General features: G+C 51.9%; 1 protein-coding gene across 4 annotated transcripts in view; it reads left to right on the plus strand.

Moving 5' to 3' along the window:
• The window catches only part of ptpn20 (protein tyrosine phosphatase non-receptor type 20), a 402,784-nt gene that overhangs the window by 148,012 nt on the left and 230,219 nt on the right, over positions 1-24,553 (plus strand). For all 4 annotated transcript variants that reach the window (XM_072491743.1, XM_072491746.1, XM_072491744.1 and 1 more), the window contains one exon: positions 16,836-16,914. In XM_072491743.1, coding sequence (XP_072347844.1) covers positions 16,836-16,914 — 79 coding nt within the window. The remainder of the gene's footprint in view (positions 1-16,835; positions 16,915-24,553) is intronic.

Raw genomic sequence — 24,553 nt, forward strand, 5'->3', positions numbered from 1 at the left:
GCAATAGCAGACTAGTTCAGATGGTTAGTGGAGTTACGTATAGTTACCATAGTTATCTTGTTAACCTTATCCCTAGTATCAAAGTTAAAGTAAAGAACTCATGCAAGTATTGTTATAGTTACTCAATAAACCTTTTGTTACTACTGGACGAGTTCAAGTCTTCATCGAGATTCAGAAGACCTCATCAGTAACCAAGGTTTGAGTAGCACGTGTTACCTGAAATGAAATGAAAATCGCTTATTGTCACAGGTAGGCTTCAAATGAAGTTACTGTGAAAAGCCCCTAGTCGCCACATTCCGGGGAGGCAGGTACAGGAATCGAACCGTGCTGCTGGCCTGCCTTGGAAAGCCAGCGATTTAGCCCAGTGTGCTAAACCAGCCCCTACCTCACAGGTAACAAAACAGAGACAACTTTGTACAATTCTTGCTGTCGTCTTTGACAAGGCCGTTAACATGGAGCGAGGACAAATGCAATTATCGTCTTCGCCCAAGGAGAATGATGAGGCACAGGGAGCATTTCAATTACTGAGGGGGGGGGGGGGGGGGGGGAGACGATCATGGTGAGGTTGCGACTGCTTTGGCAGTCTAAATGAGAAATTATTTTTAAATGCGCAATAACATTGGCCTTCCCTCATCTTTCACACCGGATCATTACCGTTGCAATTACTGAACTATTTTCTTTCCAACGTGACCTTTAAAATGTTTCTGCCTGTTTCAGTTTGATTGAACCAGGATCCTGAGAGAAAGATACATTCTTCACTCTGATTTTGTGTCTTATTTTGAATGATAATCTAACTTGACAAGGTTAGAATTCTGAAGGCTGAGGAACATATAGGCAATCATTGCCTGAATCATAGGAGCTCATTTGAGAGGGCGAACCAGGCCACAGTTCTGCTTCTGAAAGTTTAGAAGACTCTGATTAGTGAGTCTGTTCACATGTGTTTATTTGTCTGATGTTTACATTGAAGTAGCCCAAGAATATAATTACATGGCTCCTTGCGACATCACTTCCAGCTTGAATTCTCCTCTCTGGGTCTAAGTGTCCTGAGGGGGGGGGGGGGGGGACAGGTCGTGTTAGCCCCTGTGGAGGCCAATGGGAAACCAGGCCATAACTTCCGGCCCTGACAAAATTAATCCCGCATCCGGGGGTTTTGTGCCATTTTCTGTGGTGGCATGGGCGTGATGGCTCACGGTTCCAGCCATCATACCTGGGTGCCATATTGAAAAGGTGCCCGGCATCACTTACCCACCATTGAGGGGAGAAGATGGATCTCCAGGGGCACTCCGAGGCTGGAAGGTGGACCTCCTCGATGACACTGAAGCTGGATGATCCACCTGATCGAGGCACCCGCCCAACCCACCCACTGCCATGGCGTTCCAGGTTTGCAGGCGGCCTTCACCTCAAATTCCAGAGGCAGCACCAGGCCTCCTTCAGGAAAGTCTCCTGCACATTGCGTTGGTCCAATCGTGTCACGGAGTGGCATGCTTTCCCGCTGGTGTGGTGAAAAATCTGGCGTGGGGGGGGGAAGAGACACCTGCATCCCATTAGCAGGAGGCAACCCGGTTTCATGCCGGCCTCCAATGAGATTGCTGATCCGCCATGGGGGGCAGCATCGGAAGATCCTGCTGTAAATTTACCCCATTGTAAAACCAATTTTTGGGACTCCCACCGTTCCCCACATCCATCATTTATCCCATCGGCTGGGGCATGGGAGAAGTCGGCTCCAAAAGTCCTTTTGCGTTATAGCTTGTTGTCAAGCCTTCATTGTTGTAGGAGATTTAATTTACAATTGACTTCAGAGACTATGGAGCAAGTTCAATCTAACCTGCCTGGTGGAAAGCTGACAGGGTTTGAGTGCAATGTTGCGCCTGGCCTGGTTTTATCTCCATTAAAGTCACAACATAATTTTGGGTCAGTACAAAATGTGAAGTTTTCTCATTTTTCTTTCGTGACTCTTTTCTCTGACTTAATGCAGCCTTTCACCATATCTCTTTATTTCTCATCTGACGTCGAAGTCACCCACTGTAATTGACAGCAATCCTTCTATCTGATTGGCTGTAGTAATGCAGGGCTATTTGCCCACATCACTCAGTTTTCATTGCTGTGACAATTTCAGCTTGCACTTCCAGCAAGTAGCCAAGTAGGAAATTGAAAATTCTAACAATTAAGGGCAGCCCTGTCGCAAGGCAGCTGTCGGTCGATGCTTTCCCACATTAAAGAACATTCTGGCATAAATGGCATAGTGGCATAAATGGAACACGTTCTGTTATCTCACCTTTACGCCACAATCAACACCTTCTTTAGTCTTTAACGCTACCATTAACACTCCCTCTGTCTTGTACCCCTTCCATCTTTGTCTAATCCGTCCTGAGCTCCCGCCTATCCCTGACCTTCTACTGTGCTTCACCTACTCCGCCCCCTCTTAAACAGTGCAAAGTTCATCACATCACATTTCTCCCTCTCTTCAGCTGTTCGCTGGCAGTGGGATTCCTCCCCCCCCCCCCCTCCCTCCCCCGGCGCTTGTCCCGGTGAAACCACCCCGTGCATCAACATATAAATAATGGGCTCGATCTATCGGCCTCCTCGTGTCCGAATCATGAAGGATCATGAGGACTCGAAACGTTAACTCTGTTTCTATCCCCACAGATACAGCCAGACCTTCTGTTAAATTGTCTGGTGCCTCACTAAGAGGGCTGTGCCAAGGTGCCCGGATGGCATTGGGAGTGCCAGGGTACCACCCTGCTCAGAGCCCAACCACCAGGGGGCCTCCGATTGCAGGGGAGACCCCCGGGTGACTTTACGCCTGGTCCACGTTTGTGGAAACCAGTGCTAAACAGCGCCACGGCGGGGTCTTCGAGGAGAGGCGTTTCGACCCTGCTCCTTGGGTAAATCCGGCGCAGATATATTCCAGTGAGATTAATCAGTTACTTGAATTTGTAAATCTGGATCCCGCCCGTTGAGTGCGAGATCCAGATCGTGAGATCGTGTTCGATCTCGCGAGCTGTAACGAGAGTCGTAAATCTCGCGAGAGACCTCTTGCGGGATTTGGCGACCTTGTTACGTCACCGGTTCGGGCGTGAGGAGGCCGCTAGATCGCGCCCATTATTTATATGTTGATTTAGCAGTGCACCAATAACCTGTAATTATCCCTACATTAAAAAAACGTAGATACGGGATGAATAAGAGCCAATTTTCCCATCAAGTCCCTCCCTTCCCAGAAACAGTCTCCCCTGCTCTGAAGCCTGCTCACATTTAAATCTCCAAACGATGAGGTGCAGCCGATGGTACAAAACCCTCGGCCACTGGCGGCAGGGGGTTGGCTTCAATGGGAAGCCCCAGTGACAAGCGGGGGGGGGGGGGGGGGGGGGGGGCGGAGAGAGAATCCCACCGCCAGCAAACGGCGCGCCGCTGAGAAACGCATGACTGGAGGAACCGGCGAGTCTTGCCCAAGCAGTCACCAGTTAAATAGCTTGGCAGACACAGGATCGGAGCATCCGGCCGTATCAGTTTGCCCGGACTGTGGGAGTGAACAAAATGGTGCGGTTGGAACGGAACGTTGCGTGCTCGAGTTCACTCAGGCTCCTGCAGACGCAGTGTAGGTGTGTGTGTGTGTGTGTGTGTGTGCAGCCAGTCACCCCGGGCATGTTCCAGCCTGTCCAGATATGAAGCTAATGTTGGGTAAAACCATAACCCTTGGTAACCAGAGCTGTTGTGGGCATTCATTTCAAGTTACAAATTGAATTTACTCTGCTCTTTAAAAACAATAAAAATACACTTACATACACGACATTCAAATTTCATTATCAAGGCTGGATCTAGAGAAACTGGCACCCTGGATGAACTTGTGTATTTCCACCCTTTCTTACAGATGTATGAGTTTTAGTGAGGAAAAAACACTTTTAGATATCCCAAACTTCTTGCCTCAATTAACGTAGCAATAGGTTGGCTAGTGCTAGGCAGATTTCATCCAACCACTAACAATAAACAGAGCAACCTGCTCCCAATTACTCTTTTAAAAATACGCCCTTCTCATAGAAACATAAAATCATAGAATTTGCAGTGCAGAAGGAGGCCATTTGGCCCATCGAGTCTGGACCGGCTCTTGGAAAGAGCACCCTACTTAAGACCACGCCTCCACCCTTATCCCAGTAACCCCACCTAACCTTTTTGGACAATTTATCATTGCCAGTCCACCTAATCTGCACATCTTTGGACTGTGGAAGGAAACCGGAGGAAACCCACTTCAACAAGGTTCAGTAACAGTCTACTGCTAGTCACCACCAGCAGTATTATATGTATTACGGTAAGACACATATAATAGAGGTACATGGGTAAATCCCTGCCTGCTGGCTCCGCCCAGTAGGCGGGGTATAAATGTGTGTGCTCACCGGTGCTGCAGCCATTCTGGTTCCAGCTACAGGAGGCACAACATCTTTGCTCAATAAAGCCTCGATTATTCCACCACTATCGTCTTTGTGGTAATTGATAGTGCATCAATTTATTGAGCAAAGATTTTTAAAACGATGGATGTTCGCATCAAGCCTGATCGCCTGCAGCTGAGCCCTCAAGCAGCTAACGCTATGTCCGCTTTTGACCACTGGCTAGCCTGCTTCAAAAGCTACCTCCGAACATCCGTTGAGGAACCCTCAGACGCGCAGAAGCTCCAGGTCCTTTATTCACGGGCGAGCCCTGACACTTTTCCTCTCATCCGGGATGCGCCCACTTACTCCGAAGCGATGGAGCTCCTGAAGGGACATTACGTTCGGCCAGTCAACCAACTATACGCCAGGCACCTCCTGTCCACGAGACAGCAACTCCCCGGTGAGTCTCTGGATGATTTCTGGCGTGCCCTGCCCATCCTGGGGAGGAACTGTGACTGCCAGGTAGTTTCGGCAGTCCAGCACACAGAATTTATAATCCGAGACGCCTTTGTTACGGGCATGAGGTCTGCGTACGTCCGCCAGCGCCTACTGGAAGGGGGTACGCTTGATCTTGCGGGAACTAGACAGCTCGCAAACTCGTTAACAGTGGCCTCCCGTAACGTCCATTCGTACGCCCCCGACCGCGCGGCACCCTCATGGGCATCATGGGCCCCACCAGCTGCCGACTCCAGCTCATCGCAAGCCTGCGCCGTGCGGCAGCCAGCCAACCCTGGGGCGCCCAAGTGCTATTTTTGCGGGCAGAACAAACACCCACAGATGTGGAAAGAATCTTTGTTCCTGTTTGCAGGCCCGGTCGGTCGCCGCTGTTTCCAGGCCCAGCGATCCTGCACCCCCCCCCCAACGTGTGACCCAGGGGTGCCGCCATTTTCCTCCTCGCAAGCCACGTGTGGCCTGTGGTCGCCGCCACCTTCTTCTCCGCAGGCCACGCCCACCGTGTATGCCCCGTGGGCGCCGACATCTTCTGCGCCATTTTGTACGGCGCCTCAGGACCCCTGCTCGTCTGGCCGCTCATCGCCTGTCGCTACCTCCACCACCGCTGACCAGCCCGGGACCCCCCAGCATCTGCTGCAGATCGCCTCGATCACCTTGGATCAGTCCCGGCCCCGCAACCTCGCGACCGCAACAACGACGGTGAAAATCGATGGGCACTTTGTGACTCCGGGAGCACAGAGAGCTTCATCCACCCCACGGCGGTAAGGCGCTGCTCCCTCGCGGTACACTCCGTTACCCAGAAAATCTCCCTGGCCTCTGGATCCCATTCCGTGGAAATCCGGGGGGTACTGCATCGCGACCCTCACCGTCCAAGGCGTAGAGTTTAGCAACTTCCGGCTCTACATCCTACCCCTCATCTGCGCTGCCCTGTTACTCGGCCTGGACTTCCAGTGCCACCTCCAAAGCGTAACCTTAAAATTCGGTGGACCCCTACCCCCCCTCACCGTATGCGGCCTCACGACCCTTAAGGTCGATCCACCTTCCTGGTTTGCGAACCTCACTCCGGATTGCAAACCCGTCGCCACCAGGAGCAGATGGTACAGTTCCCAGGACAGGACCTTCATCAGGTCGGAGGACCAACGGCTTCTGCGGGAAGGCATCATCGAGGCCAGCAACAGCCCCTGGAGAGCTCAAGTGGTGGTAGTAAAGACCGGGGAGAAGCACAGGATGGTCATTGACTACAGTCAGACCATCAATCGGTACAAGCAGCTCGAAGCGTACCCCCTCCCATGCATATCTGACATGGTCAATCAGATTGCGCAGTATCGGGTCTTTTCCACAGTGGACCCGAAGTCCGCCTACCACCAGCTCCCCATCCGCCCAGAGGACCGCCAATACACTGCGTTCGAAGCAGATGGCCGCCTTTATCACTTCCTTAGGGTTCCCTTCGGCGTCACTAATGGGGTCTCGGTCTTCCAACATGAGATGGACCGAATGGTTGAGCAGTACGGACTGCAGGCCACCTTCCCTTACCTGGATAACGTCACCATCTGCGGCCACGATCAGCAGGACCACGATGCTAACCTCCAAAAATTCCTCCAGACCGCCAAACTCCTTAACCTCACATACAATAAGGAGAAATGCGTGTTCCGCACCAACCGCTTAGCCATCCTTGGCTATGTCGTGGAAAATGGAGTTCTAGGGCTCGACCCCGACCGCATGCGCCCCCTCATGGAATTCCCCCTCCCCCACTGCCCCAAGGCCCTGAAACGATGCCTGGGGTTTTTCTCCTACTATGCCCAGTGGGTGCCTAATTATGCAGACAAGGCCCGCCCACTCATTCAGTCCACAGTTTGTCCCCTGACGGCTGAGGCCCGCCAGGCCTTCAACCGCATCAAGGCAGAGATCCCCAAGGCTATGATGCACACGGTCGACGAGTCCCTCCCCTTTCAGGTCGAGAGCGATGCATCGGACGTAGCTCTGGCTGCCACCCTCAACCAGGCGGGCAGGCCCGTGGCCTTCTTTTCCCGCAACCTCCATGCCTCCGAAATTCGGCACACCTCTGTCAAAAAGGAGGCCCAAGCCATTGTGGAAACTGTGCGACATTGGAGGCATTACCTGGCCGGCAGGAGATTCACTCTCCTCACTGACCAACGGTCGGTTGCCTTCATGTTCAATAAAACACAGCGGGGCAAGATCAAAAATGACAAGATCATGAGGTGGAGGATCGAGCTCTCCGCCTATAATTACGAGATTTTGTATCGCCCGGGGAAGCTCAACGAGCCCCCTGACGGCCTATCCCGCGGTACATGTGCCAGCGCACAAGTGGACCGACTCCGGGCTCTCCACTATGACCTCTGCCACCCGGGGGTCACCCAGTTCTTCCATTTCATCAAGGCCCGCAACCTGCCCCACTCCGTTGAGGAGGTCAGGACTGTCACCAGAGACTGCCAGGTCTGCGCGGAGTGCAAGCCGCACTTCTACCGGCCAGATCGAGCGCACCTGGTGAAGGCCTCCCGCCCCTTTGAGCGCCTCAGCATGGACATCAAAGGGCCCCTCCCCTCCACCGACCGCAACACGTACTTTCTGAACGTGGTCGATAAGTACTCCCGGTTCCCTTTCGCCATCCCATGCCCCGTTATGACTTCTGCCACGGTCATTAAAGCATCTTCACTCTGTTCGGTTTCCCCACCTACGTCCACAGCGATCGGGGATCCTCTTTTATGAGTGATGAGCTGCGTCAGTTCCTGCTCAGCAAGGGCATTGCCTCGAGCAGGACGACCAGCTACAACCCCTGGGGAAACGGCAGGTGGAGAGAGTGAATGGGACGGTCTGGAAGGCCGTCCTGCTGGCCCTGCGGTCTAAAAATCTCACGGTCTCCCGCTGGCAGGATGTGTTCCCCGACGCGCTCCACTCCATCCGATCGCGCCTCTGCACCGCGACTAACGAGACCCCTCATGAACGTCTCTTGGCCTTCCCCAGGAAATCCACCTCCGTGGTCTCGCTCCCAACATGGCTGACAGCCCCTGGACCCATCCTCCTTCGCAAGCATGTGCGGACCCATAAGTCGGACCATTTGGTCGAAAGGGCCCACCTCCTACATGCGAACCCGCAGTATGCCTACGTGGCACAACCTGATGGGCGCCAGGATACAGTCTCCCTCCGGGACATGGCACCCGCTGGATCCCCACCCACGGCCCCCGACCTGACACCCCCCCCCCCCCCCCCCCGGTTGCCTCATTCACCCTTACGCCACTCCCCCTCCCCCCCAGCGAACCTCACCGCAGCCCCCACCCCTGGAGGATTCGTCCTCCCATTGGTTCCACTCACGGGTGACGAAGACGAGGCCAACACGCTCCCGGAGTCACAGGTGACCAAGTCGGCGCCCACATCACCACCAGGACTGAGGCGATCGCAGAGGAGGGTCAAGGCCCCCGACAGACTGAACTTGTAATTCTTTTTTCCACCACCCCGCCGGACTCTTTTTTTAATAGAGGGTGAATGTGGTAGTCACACTAGCAGTATTATATGTATTACAGTAAGACACATATAATAGAGGTAAATTCCTGCCTGCTGGCTCCGCCCAGTAGGTGGTGTATAAAAGTGTGTGCTCTCCTGAGCTGCAGCCATTCTGGTTCCAGCTACAGGAGGCACAACATCTTTGCTCAATAAAGCTTCGATTATTCCACTACTCTCGTCTTTGTGGTAATTGATAGCGCATCATTTTGTTCATTTTATATGTTAGTTGGTTTGTTTGGGATCTTCCTGGCCTCACTCGATGCCCACTACCAGCCTTGGCATGTCCTGGGCGACCCGGTGGATCGGGGCGCTGCTCTCAACACTCCTCGGCGAGACAGCCAGCCCACTCTGCGCTGCCCCCGCGGCGGTCACACACAGCTCCCGCCTCATGCCAAATCCACTTCCGGGCACCAGTAATTCCCTTGATCATGGTGATCCACATTTCCCTTGGGAATGCCGATTGTTCCGCCCGTGTTGACAATCCAGCAAACTAGCAACTTGCTCTTGGCCATCTCTGCTGAAGTGTTTTTCATAGAATGTACAGTACAGAAGGAGGCCATTCAGCCCATTAAGTCTGCACCGGCCCTTGGAAAGAGCATCCCACTTAAGCCCACACTTCCGCCCTATCCCCATATCCCATAACCTAACCTTTTTGGACACGAAGGACAATTTATCATTGCCAATCCATCTAACCTGCACATGTTTGGACTGTGGGAGGAAACCGGAGCACCCGGAGGAAACCCACGCAGACACGGGGAGGATGTGCAGACTCCGCACAGACAGTGACCCAAGCCGGAATCGAACCTGGAACCCTGGCGCTGTGAAGCAACTGTGCTAACCACTGGGCTACCGTGCTGCCCCTTTTTGGGGCAGGAGAGCATCGGAGCGAGGATGGTTTCGCTCAATCTGATTGTGGAACCACTTGCTACTCAAACTGTTGCTCATGATCTGTGTTAAGAAATATAGATTTCAGCATTCACAATACTTTAACTATTTTTTCAAGGATTCCCAGACGCCACCTTGGCCCTCCAGTGGCCTGGGTAGTTGCCATATTATCCATTTGCAAGGCCAGTCCTGATCATTACTGTCTTCAGAGAATGCAGCTCAAACTGGGTAAATATTCTGGGCGGGATTCTCCATCTCGTCGCACCAGTTTTCTGGTACGCGGCACCCCCGTCGGCAGCGGGACTCTCTGTCCTGCCAGCCGGTCCAATGGGATTTCCCATTGAACAGCCCCACGCCGTCGATAAATCCCCGGGCGTGGGTGCGCTGCCAGCACAAAGGGGAATCCCGACAGCGGAGAACCCAGCCCTCTGTCTCAATGCAACAGTGATGACTGTTCGATAAGAGAAAAGATAAACTCGAAGCTGTCTGACCTAATTTGGGCAGCACGGTAGCATGGTGGTTAGCACAATTGCTTCACAGCTCCAGGGTCCCAGGTTCGATTCCCGCTTGGGTCACTGTCTGTGCGGAGTCTGCACGTTCTCCCCGTGTCTGCGTGGGTTTCCTCCGGGTGCTCCGGTTTCCTCCCACAGTCCAAAGGTGTGCAGGTTAGGTGGATTGGCCATGCAAAATTGCCCTTAGTGTCCAAAATTGCCCTTCGTGTTGGGTGGGGTTACTGGGTTGTGGGGATAGAGTGGAGGTGTGGTCTTGGGTAGGGTGATCTTTCCAAGAGCCGGTGCAGACTCGACGGGCCGAATGGCCTCCTTCTGCACTGTAAATTCTATGAGTGACCTCAACAGCTCAGCCCTGGTTTGATCATTTCATGCTTTTTCCACCATATTGGGTAGTATTACTGGACTAGTAGTCAAGATAATGTTGTTTCATAATCTCTCCATGGCTGTTTGGTGATTTGCATTTGAAAATAAGTAGCTGCCTTCAGGAACAAATGAACATGAAGCTGTTGTAAAAACCCAACCGGCTCATTGATGTCGTTTAGAGTGGGAAGTCTGATGTCCTCACCTGGCCCGATCTATATGTGACTCCATTCCCACACCAACGTGCGGCCCCTGAATCTCTGTGGTCCAAGTAGTTGAAAGCTGAATACTAACCCCTGTGAGAACCCATGAGAAAAATTTTGTTATTTCTTACTGTTTAAAAACAGTTTATTTAATTTCTTTACCAACAAAAGTGCAGTGTCGCTTTTCATTTATTCATATTTCCCACAACACATAGAACATTGGAGTGTTTTGCTCATCATTTTTTGAAGCGAGGGAGTTTGGCTCCCTTACAGTTCAGAGCCCCTGCCAAGTGGTAGTTTACTAAAACACGTGACTGGGAGGTATCAGGGGCTACATCATTAGCCCGAGCAATCTAGTCACACACTCCCCTTGATAACTGGCAGCAGGCAAAAAGTGGGAAAGGTGAACAGAAATTTCAGCACCATTAAAGAGAAAGAAAAATAATCCTTTTAAAAATATATATTTTTATTGCAAGAAATAACTTTTCATTCTTGCAAAATAAAACAAATACAATGAATATCGCCTTCAAAAATTAACCTCATAACCCCCTCCCGCCCCCTCTCCAACTAAACAAAGACGAATAGCGCTGACGGTGATCAGCTCACTGAAAAAGGAAATGACCGGCTGCCATCTCGATTGAACCCGTCTACCGACCCTCTCATGGCGTACTTGACCTTCTGTAGAAATAGGAACTCCATTAGATCTCCCAACCACTGGATGGGGTGAGAGAACTCCGCCCCAGCAGAACTCGCCTTCGGGCTATCAACGAGGCAAAGGCGCGGACATCCGTCTCCACCCCGTCTTCAGCTCCAGCGAGTGCAAAACCCTGAAAATGGCCACCGGCGGAGAAGGCTCCAGCTCGATAACAAGAATCCCTGTCATGGTTTAGGACATGGCCTGCACCAATTCCTGGCACCATTTTTCACTCTACAGCCAAGACCAAGCTCTCGGGGCAGCACGGTGGCCTTGTGGTTAGCACAACTGCCTCACGGCGCTGAGGTCCCAGGTTCGATCCCGGCTCTGGGTCACTGTCTGCGTGGAGTTTGCACATTCTCCCCGTGTCGCCCCCACTACCCAAAACAAAATGTGCAGAGTAGGTGGATGGGCCACACTAAATTGCCCCTTAATTGGAAAAAATAATTGGGTAATCTAAATTTAAAAAAAAGACCCAGCTCTCTAGTTCCTTGAATTTGCCATTTTTAGTTTCCCATATGTTGACCGCAGTGTTGATAGAAATTTCCCTTTTGTCCACTTTATAATCTAAAACACGAAGGGCGCGATTCTCCGCTCCCGCGCCGGTTGGGGGAATCGCCTGGCGCGCCATTTTTCCCCGCAACGCCGGTCCGACGCCCTCCCGCGATTCACCCAAGCGGCGAGAACGGCCCCGTCGAGTTCTGCGCGGCGCAGGCCGGAGAATCGCCCGGGACACCCAAAATGGCGATTCTCCGCTACACCCGCTATTCTCCGGCCCGGATGGGCCGAGCGGCCTGCCCAAAACGACGGCTTCCCGCCGGCGCCATCCACACCTGGTCGCTGCCGGCGGGAATAGCGTGGGAATGCTGGGTGGGCGGCCTGTGGGGGGGTGAGGGGGGTTCTTTCACCTGGGTAGGACTCAAAAGGGGTCTGGCCCGCGATCGGTGCCCACCGATCGGCGGGCCGGCCTCTCTGAAGGGGGACCTCCTTTCCTCTGCCGCCCCGCAAGATCCATTCCACATCTTCTTGCGGGGCGGCCTCCTGGAGGACGGCAACCACGCATGCGTGGGTTGGCGTGGCTGGCGCTGGCAAACCCACGCATGCGCGGGTGACGCCAGTTACGTGGCGGATGACACGGCAACGCTTTTATGTGGCGCCAATGCCCGGCGCGCGCTGATGACGCTGCTTTCGTGACACGCCCCCTGAGTTTCTCGTGGCCCTGATCCTAGCCCATTTTCGGGCCCTGAATCCGTGGAGATCGCCGTTTCACGCCGTCGTGAACCTCAACGGCGTTCACAACGGCGTGGGCACTTAGTCGCGGGAGCGGAGAATCGCGCCCGATGTCTCTGCGTGAAAGTGCCTCGATCTCGCACGTCCTCTCCATGCCTTGAGAGGGCGTACCATCTTTGCTATTGATGCATTCGTCCAATTCATGAGGCTCTGTTCTTGGTCTACCTCAATCTCTTGTACCATCGATCTTTCCCTTGAGCACCTGACTTTCTAAATCATGATTTCTTGTTCCGTGACCAAGAAATTCCAACTTTCTCTTCCTGATCTTGGTCAGACGCCTTTTGGTCTCAGATTTTACCAGCACCTTATCTCCCATATCTCCCTGACTGCGATGCATGTTAGGATATGGAAAGGTGTTACCGAAATGCTAGCTGAAGCCAAGGTTGCACTTGGCAGGAGCAAGTAAAGTATCCAAAGTTCCAGATGACCACAGGCTGCTTTCCCCTTTGAGGGGGAGAGCTGGCTGGTGGTGATTTAACCTGAGGGTCACCACACCTCAGGCGTGGGGCAAGGTTGAGAAGGTGGGGGCCTTGATGATTAACCTCAGCCGGTGCGGGAATTGAACCCGTGCTGTTGGCGGGTTGGCCAGCCGCTGAGCTAAACCAGCCCCCAAAGTGTAATACAAAGTGCCCGATAGACGAAAGAATGGAAATAATTCAGCTACATCGGTCCTGAATTTAACCCTGCCCTCTGCCCATGCAGTGATAATGGCGTGTAGCTGAGGGTTAAAATTCAGCATGTTGGGGTGACAAGGTGGCACAGTGGTTAGCACTCCTCCATACGGCGCTGAGGACCTGGGTTCGATCCTGGTTCAGGGCCACTGTCCGTGTGGTGTTTTCACGTTCACCCCGTGTCTGCGTGGGTCTCATCCCCACAACCCAAAGATGTGCAGGGTAGGCGGATTCAGCATGTTGGCCTCCTGGCTCCAACCATGTAGGTCCCTCAAAGCAGGCCATTGACAAGGCCTCGCAAAAAACAAATGGGGGGAACGAGATGACAATCAATGGGAAGCACTTCCGATCTGCTTCCTGTGCGTCAGGAGGAGTGAGACTCAGCTCAATGTTAAAATGGGCAGCTCCCGCACGTCCCTACACCCACCCCTCCCCGACACCCCAGTTAATATTGACATCATTGGTGACAGAGTAATACAATGAACCAAAATATCACCTACAAAATTCACAGACCAACAATGCTTCGAGGGATAGATGTGAAACAAATCAGTTGCAGTACAGTGCGGCTGTAATCCTGCCAGTTGTGCACGGTTACTGAGTCAGGAACTGGTTGACTGAATATTGTGAACAGATGGTTAAAAGCCAGCAAAGCAGCTTGTTTATTATTCCTAATACCCTGGGGATTGCAAGGTTTTTTGACAAGGTTCAGAGTTTGTTGAGGGTCACGGTCTTGATGTGAGAGTGACCGCGTAACTGTGGCAATGGTCTATCATGGTGGAGACATTGTTTTCAGCTGTAGAGCTGAAATTAAGATTTGTAAAGTGCAATTAAATTTAGCACTCAGAAGCTCAGACAGAGATTAAGTGACTGGAGGCACTGATTTCCATTGATTGTTAGGGGCATTTTGTTGTTCTTTCCACATTGAACATGAGATTAGTGGTCAGTTCCTCATTATAAGTAGAGTTGTTTAGTGAGCTTGCTGTCTCACAACAGCGATTACACTTCACCCGTACTACAGTGGCTGTGAAGATCATCCTGGGATCATGAAAGGTGCTATATAAATGCAAATTCTTGCCTTCGTTTCTGTCGAATTGGAACCCAATTGTTTTTCCGATGGGATGTTCCGATGGTCTTTGTCATCGCACTGCCCTATCACTTCCTCCTTTCCGGGGACTAAGTCCCCACGCCGGTGGGAAAACCAGTGCCAATGACTCCGGCGTCAACGGACCCCCAAGGTGAGGAATTCCCACCTGTCTCGGGGGCTAGGGGGATGCCGGTGGAGTTGGCGCCGCTCCAGCCGGCGCTGAAGGGACTGCGGGAGTTCGCACATGCGCCAAAGGGACGGCGTGATCTCGCGCATACGCGGAACAGCCGGCGTGTTTTGGCGCATTGCGGGGGGTTCTCTTCTCCGCACCGGCCATGGCGGAGCCCTACAGGGGCTGGCACGGAAGGAAGGAGTGCCCCCACGGCAGAGACCCGCCCGCAGATCGGTGGGCCCCGATCGCGGGCCAGCCCACCGTGGGACCCCCCCCCCCCCCCCCCCCGGGGTGCGGATACACCCCGCCCCAAGGACCGCCCCAGCCAAGGACCGCCCCAGCTGACCTATCTGCCAGGTACTGCTGCCTCCCAGCGCCAATGACCCTGGTTCGACCCCGATCTTGGGCGACTGTCTGTGCGGAGTCTGCACGTTCTCCCGTGTCTGCGTGGGTCTCCTCCGGGTGCTCCGGTTTCCTCCCACAGTCCAAAGCTGTGCAGGTCAGGTGGACTGGCTGTGCTAAATTGTCCCTTAGTGTCCAAAAAGGTTAGATGGGGTTGTGTGTGTGGGTGGGGGCGGGGGGGGGGGGGGGGGGGGGGGGGGGGGTGGGGGGTTGGGGGGGGAAGAGAGAGAGAGATAGAGAGAGTGGATCTAGCTAGGGTGTTCTTTCAGAGGGTTGGTGTGGACTCAGTGGGCCAGATGACCTGCTGCTCTGTAGGGATTCTATGATTGTATGAAATCAAACATTTATTTTATAAAACAGATGTAACTAACTTTAAATAGAACATTCACACACACACACACACAGATAATAAGGTAACCATCTACAGCCCAAAAGGTTGATCACCCTATTTAAATATTGGTCCTACGTTATTTTTTCTGAGTAATCGAGGGCGCGATTTAACGGAAATGTAACTGAGTCCCGTGTCGGGCACGTTTAGCCGTGTGTGTCCCAGCGTTGGCAGCGCCTATAGTGACCCCACTATTAAACAGGACTCTGCTCCATTTCTGGGCCTCGGTGGGTAACACCCCACCAACGCCGCACTTAGTCCCATTTTCCTCACGAACGGGCTCCGCTCACCAGTGCGGGAAGAGGTCACGGCACCATTTTAAAATGGAGGCCCGATCTCTGAACCCCTCACCATAACCTCTGAACCCCCCCCCCCCCCAAAAGCCCCAACTCACCAAAGGGGGTCCTCTAGCCCAATACTCCACCTCATAAGGGCAGGGCACCCTCTGGCCCAATCCCCAGCATGGGCAGGATGCCACCATGACAACCTGGCAGTGCCACCTGGGCACCCCAGCAGTGCCAGGAACTAGGGGACACTGCCATGGTGTCTGGGTGGTCCCGAGTCAGGCCCGACAAGGCGGATAGATCGCGGCCCAGGTCTTAGCTTCACCCAAAATTAAATGGATGTGTTCAGAGAATAAGAATTTGCGAAAACTCAAATGAGGTGGTGGAGGTCCTGGCTGTCACCCTCCCAGTCATGTAATGTTGTTTATTCTGGAGGCACCCTGTCCCTATTTTCTGCTGACTCCACTGACCCCTGCCAGTTCTTTGGAACCCAGAACCGAGCCATTTTCAGGTACCTCAGCCAAATGGGAAATCTTCACCTGTGCGTCCAATGAGTGAGTGTCAGCAGGTTGGTTGATCCAGGAGTGTGATCTCACAACTGGGCCTGATCTTGATCCGGATCCTTTGTTCAGCAGGCAGATACATGTGGGAATTGTTTCTTTCAATGCATGCTCAACGATAAACTGAAGAGAAATGATTAATGATAGAAAGAGCCACTATTTATCACTTACTCTACTACAATTCTATGCATTAGGAGAGAAACGTGGATAGGAAAGGTCTAGAGGGATATGGCCCAAATGCAGGCAAATGGGATTAGCTTAGATGGGCTTTTTGGCTGGCATGGACCAGTTGGGCAGAAGGGCCTGTCTCCCATGCCACAGATTCAATGATTCTACTCCCAGGCATCTGGGAGTTTGCTCAAAGCTTGACATTCATGAAGTTGAGAGAGTATTAATAAATTGTAGGCGCTTTACTATCATGGTTCTGTGACATTACCAAACTTCTTGGGCATGTTCCAGCCTCAAACACAATCTCAGATGTCTGCTATCTCTGTGTTCAGCTGTTGATCTGGCCCCTGGTAAGAAGTATCAAGGCAGTAGCTTAAAAAGACAGATTATTAGCCTCTCTCCTGCTGACTAATGAAGAGAGATTAACCGTATTATTCTCCGAGATAAAGAGATTGCTATTTTTAGTGTTACTTTTGCGACTGCATCGCTCAACTGGGTGAGGAACCGGGCGCTAACGCTTTATGGGTGGTTGAAAGACATTTTCAAGGTATAGTGACACAAGCGATGACTCGGGGGAGGGAAAGGGACTGTTGCCTTCCCAAGATGGAATGCACCGAATTATTATCCGAAGTGAAAACCTTATGTCGCTTTTCGAAATGCCTTGTGTGGAATTAAGTGCACTGACTGATGGTGACGGAATCAGCGTGTCCCGCCTCTTGTCATTAGAGAGTGGTGTGGCTTTGTAAGTAATTGGTTTTGTGTTTTTTAGGGAGCTGGCATCAACAGGAGGACTGGAGAGCGGAAAACAGGAATTCCAGAGCAAGCCGCTACCGACCCCTCACGGACAGGTAACTCAGCCACGGAGCAAACATTTCGCTCTCATTTAGCAACCTCTTTCCATTCCTCGGAAAGACTGTGAGCCTCAGTTGTAAGAATATTCCCCTTCGAAATGATGGTGACAGTAATTTTACATAATTTGATTTCTGTCAGCGTTGGGATAAAGTCAATTATTGCCACTAATGTTCTGATGAAGACGTTTAATTATCAGGTGTATCTTCCTGGTTGGAACTGGAGTGTGTTTTGTTCCGACGAAATAAAGCGTTTCAATTCTTTTTATTTTAAATGTATTCCTTCACAGGCATTGCTGGGCAGGCCAGCATTTATTGCCCAAACCTAATTGCCCTTGAGGAGGGCAAGGTGAGAATGAGAGTATGGAAAGGCTGGTGGATCTTCTGGGAGTGGGAGCCGGAACATTTTAGGATTTAAAAATTCACATCCTCCTTTCCGAACACCTCCATGATCTGACTCAACCCTATCCCTGTAACCCTCCCCAGCTTCTAAGACCTTTGCATGCCTCCAGTTCTTGCCTCTCGTGCAATCCCCGATGTTGACTCAATGTTGATCGCCGTGGATTCAGCTGCCGAGGCACTACACTCTGGACTCCCTCACTAAACGTCTCTGCCGTTCTACACCACTCTCCTTCTTTAAGACGCTCCACAGAACACATCACTTTGACAAAGCTGGTCACACGTCTCCTTATGAGGCTCAGTACGGTCCAATATCCTGTGAAGCAGTGCGGCGTGGTGACGCAGTGGTTAGTGCTGCTGCCTCGCGGCGCCGAGGACCCGGGTTCGTTCCCGGCCCCAGGTCACTGTCCGTGTGGATTCGCACACTCTCCCCGTGTCTGCGTGGGTCTCAAAGAACAATGAACAAAGAAAAGTACAGCACAGGAACAGGCCCTTCGGCCCTCCAAGCCTGTGTCGACCATGCGGCCCGCCTAACCTAAAACCTTTTACACTTCCGGGGTCCGTATCCCTCTATCCCCATCCAATTCATGCTTCACTCCCACAAACCCAAGGATGTGCAGGGTAGGTGGATTGGCCACGCTAAATCGCCCCTTAATTGGAAAAATAAATTGGGTACTTTAAATTAAAAAGAAATCCTGTGAAGCACCTTGAGACATATTGGGCGGATTCTCTAATCCCCCAGCCACGTGTTTGTTGTCGGCCCGCCGTTCGCTGGCGGCGGGATTCTCTCTTCCCGCCATAGAATTCCTACAGTGCAGAGAAGGAGGCCATTCGGCTCACCGAGTCTGCACTGACCCTCTGGAAGTGCACCCCACGCAGGCCCACTCCCCCACCCTTTTCCCGTACCCCTATAACCCCAAACCAACCTGCACATCTTTGGGCTGTGGGAGGAAACCGGAGAACCCGGAGGAAACCCACGCAGACCCGGGGCGAACGTGCAGACTCCGCACAGACAGTCACCCGAGGCCGGAATTGAACCTGAGTCCCTGGCGCTGTGAGTGCTAACCATTGGGCCGTTTCCCATTGAAGCCACTCTACGCCACGGGGAAATCCATGCGCGGGGGGGGGGGGGGGCGGGGGGGGGGGGTGGTGCGCTGCTAGTGGAAAAGGGAATCCCAACAACCGGAGAATTCCGGCCATTACTTTGTTAACGATATTATACAAGAGCATTTTATTGTTGAACAAGCATAGGATAAGAAATGAACTCCCCCTTCAAATTGGGAAGGGAGATAAGGAGAGACTTAAGACTGTTCTGCGACTGAAATCAATCTGTGTCGGCATGATATGCCACAGTTACATAAAGAAATGTGTTCACTCTTTGCAGCTCCCTGAATATGAGAACCATCTGATACATCTTTAAAAACAATACATTCGCAGCGTGTATCACTGGCAGCATTTATTATACATCACAAGTGGCCCCGAGGAGGAGGTGGTGGCGATATGCCTTCTGCTAATGAGAAAATAAGTGGAAATAGAATAATTACATTTGCCTTAAACAACATGACGGTGTAAATAATGCACGTAGCATAGAACTGCTCGAAGATGTGTATTAATAATAGTTCCAGAAATATATAATACTTTGACCAGTGTATAGAATCGCATATGCCATTATCAAATTGCCAGATTTTGCAAAATTAGATTATTGCGTGCAGTTCTGGTCACCACACTTTAGGAAGGTTGTGAGGGTCCTTGAGAGGGTGCAGGGGAGATTTACCAGAACGGTTCCGTGGTGTTTTATTAAGGTGCTGCCTCAGGAGCCTTGGTGAGTCCCGGCATGGTGCCATCTACAGGATGCACCGCAGGAGGTCACCAGCGTTCCTTCGGCATGCCTTCCAAACCCACGACCTCTACCATCTAGAGGGACGAGGGCAGCAGATACATGGGAGCCCCATCACCTGGACGTTCCCCTCCAAGCCACTCACCATCCTGACTTGGAAATATATCGGCCGTTCCTTCACTGTCACTGGGTCAAACCCCCTCCCTGACAGCACTGTGGTTGTACCTACACCGCAGGCACAGCCCACCGCCACCTTCCCAAGGTGCAACTAGCGATGGGCAACAAATGCTGGCCCAGTGACGATCACACCCCATAAATGAATAATATTAGAACAAATTACAATGTGGGGCTGGAAAGGCTGTGGTTTATTCTTCTTGGAACAAGGACGACTGTGGGGGGAGATTTGATAGGGGTGTACAAGATCATATAGCAAGCTTAGATAAGGTACACAAGGAAAAGCTCTTCCCTTTGGTCAATCATACAAAGACATGGGACACAAATTTAAGATTTTGGGCAGGAGATGCGGGGGTACCGTGAGGACATTTTATGTAATGAGCGGTAATGGCTTGGAACCCGCTGCCCACTGGGGTGGTGGAAACTGAATCAATCAATAATTTCCAAGACGGAAATTTCCTTGAAGGAAATAAACCTGCATGGCTCCGGGGATTGGACAGGGGAGTGGGAGTGACTAGATTGCTCTGCGGGGAGCTAGCATGGACTTGATGGGGCCAAATGGTCTCCATTTGTGCTGTAAATGACTCCAAGGCTCTAAAACGACTTCAGATAAATAATTAAAGTCTGTAATTCAATCGCAGATTATCACACAATGAGAGAAAAGAGCCTTAAGACCATAAGACCATAAGACATAGGAGCGGAAGTAAGGCCATTCGGCCCATCAAGTCCACTCCACCATTCAATCATGGCTGATTTCAACTCTGTTTACCCGCTCTCTCTCCATAGCCCTTAATTCCTCGAGAAATCAAGAATTTATCAACTTCTGTCTTAAAGACACTCAACGTCCTGGCCTCCACCGCCCTCTGTGGCAATGAATTCCACAGACCCACCACTCTCTGGCTGAAGAAATTTCTCCTCATCTCTGTTCTAAAGTGACTCCCTTTTATTCTAAGGCTGTGCCCCCGGGTCCTATTCTCCCCTGCTAATGGAAACAACTTCCCTACGTCCACCCTATCTAAGCCATTCATTATCTTGTAAGTTTCTATTAGATCTCCCCTCAACCTCCTAAACTCCAATGAATATAATCCCAGGATCCTCAGACGTTCATCGTATGTTAGGCTTACCATTCCTGGGATCATCCGTGTGAATCTCCGCTGGACCCGCTCCAGTGCCAGTATGTCCTTCCTGAGGTGTGGGGCCCAAAATTGCTCACAGTATTCTAAATGGGGCCTAACTAATGCTTTATAAAGCTTCAGAAGTACATCCCTGCTTTTATATTCCAAGCCTCTTGAGATAAATGACAACATTGCATTTGCTTTCTTAATTACAGACTCAACCTGCAAGTTTACCTTTAGAGAATCCTGGACTAGGACTCCCAAGTCCCTTTGCACTTCAACATTATGAATTTTGTCACCGTTTAGAAAATAGTCCATGCCTCTATTCTTTTTTCCAAAGTGCAAGACCTCGCACTTGCCCACGTTGAATTTCATCAGCCATTTCTTGGACCACTCTCCTAAACTGTCTAAATCTTTCTGCAGCCTCCCCACCTCCTCCATACTACCTGCCCCTCCACCTATCTTTGTATCATCGGCAAACCTAGCCAGAATGCCCCCAGCCCCATCATCTAGATTGTTAATATATAAAGAGAACAGCTGTGGCCCCAACACTGAACCCTGCGGGACACCACTCGTCACCGGTTGCCATTCCGAAAAAGAACCTTTTATCCCAACTCTCTGCCTTCTGCCTGACAGCCAATCGTCAATCCATGTTAGTACATTGCCTCGAATACCATGGGCCCTTATTTTACTCAGCCTTGAGGTGAATAGCCAGGTTCGTCCTGGCGATGATGGTCGAGAGCAGTGCGTCAGTCGGGACATTGGGAGAAATGCTTAAAATTGTGGCAAAATGTGCGGGATTCTCCGGTTCCTCAGCCGGCCGTTTCTCGGCGGCACGCCATTCGCTGGTGGCAGGATTCTCTCTTCCCGCCGCTTGTCAATGGGATTTCCCATTGAAGGCACCCCACACCACCGCGAAACCCGGGAGCGAGGGTGCACTGCCGGTAGGAACGGAGATTCCCCACGGCCAAGAGAATTCCGGCCAAGGTTTTCAATGTTGACCTGAATCCCCTCAGTTAGTTGATTATTTTGAAGAAGCGTTGAAGCCGAGAATGTTCTTTAATATACATTTAGAGTACCCAATTCAGTTGTGGGGGTGAGACCCACACAGATGCGGGGAGAATGTGCAAACCCCACATGGACAGCGACCGGGGGCCGGGATCAAACCCGGGTCCTCAGCGCCGTGAGGCAGCAATGCTGACCACTGCGCCATCAAGAACATGAGTTCAAACCCAGATCTGGGCCTTGAACTGGCAAAGTTTCAACTTAACTAATAGGTGACCTTGGGCAGGATTCTCCCCTGCCCAGCGGGGCGGGGGGGTCCCGGCGGGATGGAGTGACGGGAACCACTCCGGTGTCGGGCCGCCCCAAAGATGCGGAAGTCTCCGCACCTTTAGGGGCCAAGCCCTCACCGTGAGGGGCTAGGCCCGCGCCGGAGTGGTTTCCGCTCCACCGGCTGGCGCGGAAGGCCTCGGGCGCCACGCCAGCCGGGGCGAAAAAGACTTCGCCGGCCTGGGTACGTCCACGCTGCTGACGTCATCCCCATGGGATGCATGCGCATGGGAGGGGGTCTCTTCCGCCTCCGCCATGGTGAAGACCATGGCGAAGGCGGAAGAAAAGGAGTGCCCCCGCGGCACAGGCCCGCCCGCGGATCTGTGGGCCCCCCATCGCGGGCCAGGCCTCCGTGGGGGCACCCACCAGGGCCAGATCGCCCCGCGCCCCCCCCCCCCCCCCCCCAGCAACCCGGAGCCCGCCCGCGCCGCCTGCTCCCGCCGGTAAGGTAGGTGGTTTAATCCACGCCGGGGCCGGATAATCGCCGGGGGTGGGCCCGCCGACCGGCGCGGCGTGATTCCCGCCCCCCGCCGAATCTCGGGACACGCCCCCCGCCGAGAATTCGGGACACGGCGGGGGCGGGATTCACGCCAGCCCCCGGCGATTCTCCGACCCAGCGGGGGGTTGGAGAATCCCGCCCCTTATTCCTGAACATATATGAAGTGGACCAATTTTTAGTGATTAAAAATATATCTAAAAATTTAAATATTGTTATTATTGTCAACAAGGTACTGAATTGTAAGTGTAAATAGCAAAAAATAATCCGATATAAAGATAAATATTAACAAAGGTAATATAAAGTTGGTTTTGGACATGAGAATTAGGGGCAGGAGTAGGCCATTTGCCCCCTCGAGCCTGCTCTATCATTCAATAAGATTATGACTGATCTTTTACCTCGGTAACACCTTCCTGAACCATCAAATCCCTTGGTTCCCTTAGTTTCCGTAAATCTATCGCTATCTGTTGAATTTAATCAATGATGGAGCATCTGCAGCCCACTGCACTAGATAACTCCAATGTTTACCACCCTTTGAGTTAAGACATCTTTCCTCATCTTAGTCCAAAATGGCCAAGCCCTTTTCCCGAGACTGTGACGAGATTCCCGAGCCAAGGAGAGCATCCTCCCAGCATCTACCTGTCGAGTCCCTTTATAGTTTTATGTTTAAGATCAGCTCTTATTTTTCTAAACTCCAGGGGAATAAGGGTCTAGTCTATTCAATCTCTTCTCAGTGGATAATCCTGTCAGCCCAGGAATCAATCCTGTGTAATGTTGCTGCGCTCCTTCGGAGGCAAGAAGAACTTTCCTAGGGTACACAGTACTCCCACCAAGCTCCGATACGATTACAACGCTGGGACAGGACACCAGGGTGTGGGCTGATGCTCGTGCCGAGGTGGGCTTTGACTGTGCCAGACATGGGGCTAGTGGTTGACGTGTGGGATAGAATGTGATGAAATAGGCTTGTTTGAGGGCAGCGAAACAGGATGGACACAGGGCAGTCTTACAGGGGCCCCGTTGTGGTGGATTTTCAAGCAATAGACCTTGATCAATGTACCTCCTTTTAATGCAGACCAGACAGTGCCTCCTTTAACTTTTCAGCTCCCAACCTACCTTTACTGTCATACATTTTATAGTTCGGATCTATGCAGCGATGACTAGTTTCTATGGGTGGAATCTGTTCCCCCCTGCCATGGGACTGGAAATTCCCACCTAAAGTCAACGGACCTTTAACTAGTCCGTCAAATTTTATCTCCCACCCGAGACAATTCTCTCGCCCCGCAGGAGGGAAAATCTAGGTCTGTGTGTGTAACAGATTTTATTCAGTGCTTTAAAATGTCTACGCCATGCTCTTTTTACAGCTTTGCTTTCATTTCTCTGAGTCCACACCCAGGCTGAACCAATCCAGCACAGTCAGCATCAATAGTGAACAGACTCGAGTAATCAAACATAGAACAATTAAACACTACAATGGCTTCCCCTGAACCTCTTGGTTTATGCTCACCGGGCGCACGAAAGACCACTCCCAATTACATTCTAATTCTAATTATCCATAAAAGGGAGCTTCTTAAAGGTTTAAAGGTCTTAAAGCAAAGCCTTACTCGCGGGTCGCGGGCCAGAGTCCTCATCAGAGCCTATGCCCCAATATGGGCCTTCAGTCACTCTGCTACATAGGGATCAAAGCTTAGAATGCAATCAACCAATATCTGAGGCAAGGCATGGAGTGGGGTGAGGGGAAAATAGGTCAGGCGAGTGTGAACTAAGAGTCAATATAGAGTGGAGCTGTATGGTTACAGTTGGGCCTTGTTGGAGGTGAGGGGAGTGTCCTCTTGCTTGTTTTTAGATGCCGCAATATAGTCAGCTCTCGTGACTCTGAATACATGTATAAAAAAGTAATAGTGACAAATTTGTGTTGCAGCTGCAATCACAGTGGGATTTGAATCACACCTCGGTGCGATGATATAACCTGGGGGTTCTGAGAGTCAACACTGTAGGCCGAGGTGTCACTTGCTAGTGTTCACGGCTGGAATTGTGAAGGCTCTCTGCTCTCAGAATCAGTCTTCATGGATTCATTGAAGGCACAGATGAGGTCGAAAAAAAAGGGGAGATGATGCCACCTTCCCCAGCAGGATTAGCTGGTACCGCCGACCATGATCCAGGTGGCGGGCTTTTTCTGTCGCCCGTGTGCCACCTCGATTTAACCGGTGCCAACCCCCCCCCCCCAACATGCTGGGCGGGGTTCCCCAGTCTCCAACACTATTGTATTCGGCGAATGGCCGGTGTATT

The sequence above is a fragment of the Scyliorhinus torazame genome, chromosome 28, assembly GCF_047496885.1.
Source record: "Scyliorhinus torazame isolate Kashiwa2021f chromosome 28, sScyTor2.1, whole genome shotgun sequence".
NCBI lineage: Eukaryota > Metazoa > Chordata > Chondrichthyes > Carcharhiniformes > Scyliorhinidae > Scyliorhinus > Scyliorhinus torazame.